Source organism: Sinocyclocheilus rhinocerous, unplaced genomic scaffold (genome assembly GCF_001515625.1).
Source record: "Sinocyclocheilus rhinocerous isolate Xijiao unplaced genomic scaffold, SAMN03320098_v1.1 scaffold605, whole genome shotgun sequence".
In the NCBI taxonomy this organism is placed as follows: domain Eukaryota; kingdom Metazoa; phylum Chordata; class Actinopteri; order Cypriniformes; family Cyprinidae; genus Sinocyclocheilus; species Sinocyclocheilus rhinocerous.
This window is the reverse complement of record NW_015661612.1, coordinates 1,913,927-1,922,199: the sequence shown is the minus strand read 5'-3', so window position 1 is coordinate 1,922,199 and position 8,273 is coordinate 1,913,927. Positions and strand designations below refer to the sequence as shown.

The 8,273-nt window shown below is 33.5% G+C and overlaps 1 protein-coding gene across 1 annotated transcript in view; it reads left to right on the top strand.

Moving 5' to 3' along the window:
* LOC107726461 (serine/threonine-protein phosphatase 4 regulatory subunit 3-like) overlaps nt 1-8,273 on the top strand; it is a 16,102-nt gene that overhangs the window by 5,373 nt on the left and 2,456 nt on the right. The window contains exons 5-12 of the mRNA XM_016536050.1: nt 1,309-1,386; nt 1,472-1,588; nt 1,820-1,936; nt 2,012-2,143; nt 2,258-2,360; nt 2,491-2,649; nt 4,938-5,107; nt 5,207-5,349. Of these exons, the coding sequence (XP_016391536.1) occupies nt 1,309-1,386; nt 1,472-1,588; nt 1,820-1,936; nt 2,012-2,143; nt 2,258-2,360; nt 2,491-2,649; nt 4,938-5,107; nt 5,207-5,349 (1,019 nt within the window). The remainder of the gene's footprint in view (nt 1-1,308; nt 1,387-1,471; nt 1,589-1,819; nt 1,937-2,011; nt 2,144-2,257; nt 2,361-2,490; nt 2,650-4,937; nt 5,108-5,206; nt 5,350-8,273) is intronic.

Below are 8,273 nucleotides of genomic sequence, written 5' to 3'. Positions count from 1 at the left end.
CACGATTGAGGTATTCGGCCAATCACAACGCACTGGATAGCTGGCCAATCAGAGCACACCTTGCTTTTCAGACCGATGAGCTTTGTAAAAATCGATGCGTTTCAGAAAGGCGGGGCATAGAGGAGAAACAATAATGTACATTATGTGGAAAATATGTGTTTTTTGAACCTCAAACTGCATAAATGCATTGCAGTACACCAAATACACAACATAATGTTCTTTTTAGCAACATCATATGACCCCTTTAATGCTTTGACAAGTCAAAAAAATCTGAAATGACCTTATGACATTAAGTTAGATTTTACTTCAGTTGTGGCTAAATTCATTTAAAAAAGATGTTCATGGAAATGGTCTGATACATGCTTCTCACCTAAGCCTTACAGTGGAATTGTTTGATACTGGGATTGGAGGTAGGGGAGGGTGCTTGTTACCATGGAAACAGCACCATCATGTTCTTTAGAGCCATATCATGTGATGTCACAAACACTTGGCAGACGTGCTGGATGATTATTTTCTCCAACCTCCAGCCAGCTTCAGTTCAGTATGGTTGTTTGTCCATATTTGCAGAAGAATGTGCATGTCACAATATTGTTTTAATATTACCATATCCAATTAATACCTGGATGTAGTCTCATAGATTTTGAATAAACCAAACATAGATACTGAAAGCTTTTTGTTATGATTGTCTGAGCAATTAGATGTACTTTCCCATGGCAGCGTAATAGCAAACAATGTTTTGATTCACTTGACTGGTTCCCCTTTTTTTGAGGTGTAATCTTTTATGTCCATGACAAGTTGATGCAGTAAAATACAGTATCGGTCACATGTCTAACCTTGGTGTCGATGTGCAGTTATCAAATATGTCACCCTCATTCTGCTAGAGGTCAAGTAATGTTGCAAAACAGTTTTAAGCCTCTCTGTGATTTACAGCTTTATGGTGAGCTCAAATGACATTAGGATAATGTATATGCAACTATAAATGAACATTTATCAATAACCAGATTTATTGTGCCAAATCTGGCTGAACAGAATTATTTATGGTTGCAATTCACACAGTGCCCTGCAAGGTGCATCGTGCAGCATATATAGAAAGAGTTTAATTTGAAAATAGAAAATAGATTGTAACATGAATACAGACTTAAAAATATTTCAATAATTTTTTAAAATATATTGTGTATTTTTAATGTATACTTTACGTATTACGTATACTTTGTGTGCTTTTTCTAGTGTCTTTTGTTTTGAAGTAAACTAGTTTTGTGTGTGTATATATATACAAAACTGTTCTATTTCTTATGCTTTTTTTTTCAGGACGATGAGAAGTTTTTGACTGAGCTCTTTGCACAGCTAACTGATGAAGCCACAGATGACGACAAACGGCATGAGCTGGTATGAGCAACATTACTAATGAATGTGTTAACCTCCTACTCAAAACACTTGATATAAACAAAATTGATATTGTTTTCACATTCAGGTAAATTTCCTGAAGGAGTTTTGTGCGTTCTCACAAACGTTACAACCACAGAACAGAGACGCATTCTTCAAAACGCTGTCCAACATGGGTATCCTGCCAGCGCTGGAAGTTATTCTTGTAAGATATACTTGCTATTTCAAAGAACAGATTTGCAGTCAGTTGATTTGGTGGTATCTTTTTAAAATTTTAATATCATTACTAATGATCTTTAGTATTGTATTTTATGGAGAATAGGTGTATCTGCTACATTTGAAACTGTAACTTAACTTCAACTTTGCTCTCAATGAAGACCATAACTTTAGCTTTCTCTTGCTGTATTTATGAACGCATGTGTGCTTTGTGTTAAAGGGCATGGATGATGTTCATGTGCGTGGCGCAGCCACTGATATCTTCTCCTACCTGGTGGAGTACAACCCCTCCATGGTGCGAGAGTTTGTTATGCAGGAGTCTCAGCAGAATGATGACGTAAGTCACACGCCTACTGACTCTTGTGATCCTTCCATCTACCTGTCTTCCTCACTACTTGTCTCTATTTTACAGGACATTCTGTTGATAAATCTGATCATTGAGCATATGATCTGTGACACGGATCCAGAGTTGGGTGGAGCCGTACAGCTAATGGGCTTGCTCAGGACACTAGTGGACCCAGAGAACATGCTGGCAACTGCTAATGTGAGACATGTTTTAATATAAATATATATTTGATGCATTGTACCACCCTTTCATTGTCATTTGTCAGAATGTAGCGAAACATGCTCCTTTCATGAACTGTTTGATTAACTGCAGAAAACCGAGAAGACAGAGTTCTTGAGTTTCTTCTATAAGCATTGCATGCATGTGCTCTCTGCTCCACTTCTTGCCAACACCACAGAAGAAAAACCCAGCAAAGGTAATAGATTTTTTGCAAGCTTGTGGGATGCATGCAGACTGAATGTGTAGGCAGCCTTTTTGACATTTTGCATACCCATTTAAAGAGGTGACCTCTCTAGACTTCTCACTGTGTGTGTTTGTCTTGTCAGATGATTTCCAGACGTGTCAGCTGCTGGCTCTAATCGTAGAGCTGCTTACTTTCTGCGTGGAGCATCACACGTATCACATAAAGAACTACATCATCAACAAAGACATCCTCCGCAGAGTACTGGTGCTCACTGCATCTCAACATGCTTTCTTAGCCTTATGTGAGTATATGCACGCGCGCACACATACAAGACGTAGCTTTTTTAATAATTCGTAAAGCCACATTTGAAACTAAATATTCAGCAGGAAATATTGTAGGGTGGGATTTTTTTTTTGTCCATCCAGATTTTATTGGATTGTGCAAAAGAGGCAATGGTACTACTGTTCAATAAAATGGGGTCAGTTTTTTTTAATTGCTAACAGAATGAAAGTAAGGGATTTTTTTTATGCTTGTCCGGCTGGGCCAGTCCTGCCAACATTCTCACTTGATTAATTAATCGTTTTATTAATCAAAAAGCATGTCTAATTAATTAAAATCATGAAACTTAAACAATTTAACATCAATTTATTAAAAGTTTAACAAAAATTACATGTTTAGGGCCCTATGAAATGTTTTATTTTTTCCAACCTCATGTTTTTTTCCAACCTTATGTTTTATTGTTACCAAATTCTGTATTTTAACATGTCTAATTATTAATAAGCATAAAAACAAGTTTCATTTATTCTTACAATAGCCTTATGATTTTTTGCTCAGAAATTCTGTGTTGTGTATTTACATTTTTAAGGCATAAAATATTCATTTAATCTATCTTTTAAGTAATGAAAATTAAACACTTTTTTTTTTTTTTTAAATAAAGGTCATTTAATATTACAATTAACACATTGAAGAATATTGTATGATTATTCCTTAAAAATAAGGTTTAAATAATTTTAGTAGTAGTAGTAGCAGCCCATTACGTACATTCTACTGAACAATAGTAATATATTTCTGCCGCAATGCCTTCAAGTTAAACCGAACTTTTATTTTGACGGGTTGCCATGAATTCCTTTACATTTCTGTGTGTATATGATATGAGAATAGTTTTACTCAAATGAAACGGTCAAATGCTCATGAAGTGACTCTCAGAGCAATTCTGGAGATGTTGTTAATGTATTTATGTCCTCATTTAGTGAGAAGGCAGACGTTAATATCACCGGACGCGTCACGCGCGCTTCAGTACGAGTAGTAAACAAAACCGCGCGTCTGCTCCATTCATTAACACAGAGACACGAAGAATTCATATTTAAATAGTCGTTTTGCGGCTTAATATTTACAAATACTAGTAGGAGTGTGCTCATTTGTGTGTGCGCGCACGTGTGTGTGACGCGCGCACACAGTCCGTTGCACTCCGCTGTGCATGATACAGAGAGCGCGACCATAACGTAGAGACTGAAATGACATGCTGTCGTGTAAATAAGATAAATAACAAGGCTATTTAGTTTGTTTAATAAAAGAACAAGGTTCATTTATACCTGTTCTATCGGAAAGGTAACTTTAAATGACTTCTGTTGTGATCTGGCGCTATAGAGAAAATGTCATTAAATAAAATTAACTTGACCTTCAAAGGGGGCGGGGGTTGCCGTTGGGGGGGACCGCCCCCCTAATATAATGGCAGGGGAAACACTGTTTAAATTTGACAGGTTTGTGTTTCTATGCGTGCAATATTTACTCATCATATGCTTTTCAGTATAAATTTATAGTCTGATTTTCATCCCTTTCTTACATTTACCAAGAGCTTTTCCATGTGACGCAAAGATTTTGAGCTCAGATCAAATTTTAGTATTTGTATACTATTTTATTTATTTTATTTTTGAATTGGTTATTTTGATATTTTCAGTTTATTCATTTTAGTTAAATTTGTAGAACTTTCATTGTGATTGTCATTGTCATTTTTATTAGTTTTAGATTTTTTTAAAGTTAATTTTTAGTTTTCTCTTTCAGTTTGTAATTGTAGTTCATCAGCTTAAGTGTATTTTAATTAGATGCCAAGGCAACATTTCTATGTTTTTGTATAAATTTTAATCTAATTTATATTTTATTTCAGCAAAATTTTTTAATTAACCTTATTTAATGATTACTACACTAGTTAGATGTTTTTGATACTGAAAATATGGAAGAATGTGAAAGACTGCAAACGCTTGACATTTAGATTAGTAGAACTGGACAAATGACAGACATGGAGAGTAGTTACATGCCACCATCACAACTTTCAAACCACATAATCAATAACAGAACACTCAGTGATGCTGATCCTATTTCACTATGAATTGCTCTGTTTATAATTATTACTGTTACACTGTTATTTCAACACATGCCAAGGAATTCTGCATTCAGGGCCAGCAGCATTATTAACAAGCACTAATTCATTTAGAATAAAGACCAAGCATGCAGTACTACCTTGCTGACAGACATAAATTACAGCTTGGCTGTTAAATCTCTGTACCTTTCACACTCATTTCTCTTATCCAGGTGCTTTGCGTTTCATGAGGAAAATCATTGGCCTGAAGGACGAGTTTTATAACAGATACATAATGAGGAACTTCCTGTTTGAGCCAGTGGTCAAAGCTTTCCTCAACAATGGATCCAGATACAACCTCATCAACTCAGCCATTATAGAGATGTTTGAGTATGTCAGAGTGGTGAGTACACTTATCCAGTCATCATATATTGTAATGCTCCTGAACACACTGATAGGTTGTTTTTGTATTTTGTGTGTAATTGCTGTGTTTTATGTGTAGGAGGATGTGAAGTCCCTGACGGCTCATATCATAGAGAACTACTGGAAGGCCCTGGAGGATGTAGACTATGTTCAGACGTTCAAGGGACTGAAGCTTCGATATGAACAGCAGAGAGAAAGACAGGACAACCCTAAACTTGACAGGTCACTGGTCATTTCAGACCTTTATTGTTATTTGGATCCACCTATGTAGTAAAATAACTTTTTTTCTTTTTTTTCTTTACTACTATTCCTAAATTTATATTGAGAAATGTTTATAAATCTGTTTTCAACCAAAGAGATGATTTAAAGTCTCCTTATGGTATGCAGCCAAAATAAAAGCCCTGTGGTTTAATGTTTGACAGCCATAATATTAGTATTTTAATGCAGTGCTGTAAATTAAAATTATTTTTATTATTATTATTATACTAGGCAATGTTTTTACTCAGATTCTCTAATGGATGTTTTTAAAAATGTTTCACTAGGAATAATCTTAATTTTTTTTTTATTAAATAATGCAGTAAAAAATCATATATGTTTGTTATAATGATGTGAGTTGATGATGATGATGATGATGTTGTTAATTGTTGTTTTTCATTACTACTGTATGTTACTACTATTTGTTTCTTTTAAAATACATTAATCTTAACATTGAAATAGCCATAGATGCTGGTATGGCAATACAAACAAAAACAAATTATTATTATTATTATTATTGTATTTTACAGTACAATAATACTATTATAGTAATATATTTCTTAATTTATTTTAACTCTTATAAAATATTAAAATAATATTTATATAAATATTTAATAATTCAGTTTCAGACTTTTTTTTAAATTGAAGTAGTATTACGATATTAATATTGCTTGATTTGATTTTTGTTTATATTATTTAATTTAATTATTCTTACTCTTATTGTTGTATGGTCACTTTGAATAGGCTCCATTTAATAACAATAGTGTGAATGTGGCCTGAGACAACTTAAGTGGAGAAAGATTAAAAAAAAGAACCGAACAAACTATAAGGTCTAAGGTGAATTTTTTTTTCTTGACTATTAAAATTAGGGCTGGGGATCGAGTTTCATACTTTTTAGGCACCGACCGAATTGCCTTGATACCATCGAGTATCGAAAAATGACGTCGTTTGGTACCAAATGCTCATCAGGTCGTGTAAATCAGTGGAAAATGAATAGAAATTATGATTCTGTGCTGACAGACATAAATTACAGCTTGGCTGTTAAATCTCTGTACCTTTCACACTCATTTCTCTTATCCAGGTGCTTTGCGTTTCATGAGGAAAATCATTGGCCTGAAGGACGAGTTTTATAACAGATACATAATGAGGAACTTCCTGTTTGAGCCAGTGGTCAAAGCTTTCCTCAACAATGGATCCAGATACAACCTCATCAACTCAGCCATTATAGAGATGTTTGAGTATGTCAGAGTGGTGAGTACACTTATCCAGTCATCATATATTGTAATGCTCCTGAACACACTGATAGGTTGTTTTTGTATTTTGTGTGTAATTGCTGTGTTTTATGTGTAGGAGGATGTGAAGTCCCTGACGGCTCATATCATAGAGAACTACTGGAAGGCCCTGGAGGATGTAGACTATGTTCAGACGTTCAAGGGACTGAAGCTTCGATATGAACAGCAGAGAGAAAGACAGGACAACCCTAAACTTGACAGGTCACTGGTCATTTCAGACCTTTATTGTTATTTGGATCCACCTATGTAGTAAAATAACTTTTTTTCTTTTTTTTCTTTACTACTATTCCTAAATTTATATTGAGAAATGTTTATAAATCTGTTTTCAACCAAAGAGATGATTTAAAGTCTCCTTATGGTATGCAGCCAAAATAAAAGCCCTGTGGTTTAATGTTTGACAGCCATAATATTAGTATTTTAATGCAGTGCTGTAAATTAAAATTATTTTTATTATTATTATTATACTAGGCAATGTTTTTACTCAGATTCTCTAATGGATGTTTTTAAAAATGTTTCACTAGGAATAATCTTAATTTTTTTTTTATTAAATAATGCAGTAAAAAATCATATATGTTTGTTATAATGATGTGAGTTGATGATGATGATGATGATGTTGTTAATTGTTGTTTTTCATTACTACTGTATGTTACTACTATTTGTTTCTTTTAACATTAATCTATCTTAACATTGAAATAGCCATAGATGCTGGTATGGCAATACAAACAAAAACAAATTATTATTATTATTATTATTGTATTTTACAGTACAATAATACTATTATAGTAATATATTTCTTAATTTATTTTAACTCTTATAAAATATTAAAATAATATTTATATAAATATTTAATAATTCAGTTTCAGACTTTTTTTTAAATTGAAGTAGTATTACGATATTAATATTGCTTGATTTGATTTTTGTTTATATTATTTAATTTAATTATTCTTACTCTTATTGTTGTATGGTCACTTTGAATAGGCTCCATTTAATAACAATAGTGTGAATGTGGCCTGAGACAACTTAAGTGGAGAAAGATTAAAAAAAAGAACCGAACAAACTATAAGGTCTAAGGTGAATTTTTTTTTCTTGACTATTAAAATTAGGGCTGGGGATCGAGTTTCATACTTTTTAGGCACCGACCGAATTGCCTTGATACCATCGAGTATCGAAAAATGACGTCGTTTGGTACCAAATGCTCATCAGGTCGTGTAAATCAGTGGAAAATGAATAGAAATTATGATTCTGTCTAAGCTATGCGTTTTAAAACGAAAATGCACTAGTGTAAACGTAGCCTAGGGACATTAGTCCTGGGGACATCATCAGTGAAGAGAGGGCTTGTCTGTCTCCTGACAAAGCGAACATGCTAATTTTTTTTTGGAAAAAGAACTGTTGAGTGATTTAAAGATCTTAAGTTTGCAGCAGTGAGCCTCACATACTGACTTAAAAACTGTTCATTTTGCACTGAAAACTATTTGAACTTTATTAAAACTATTTTCACTGATTAATTGTGTTGGTTACATTTTGTTCCTTTGTGCAGTGACTCAGGAGATGAGTCTTTGAGTTTGTATAAACATCAACAAGCTGAAAAATAAAACCAAA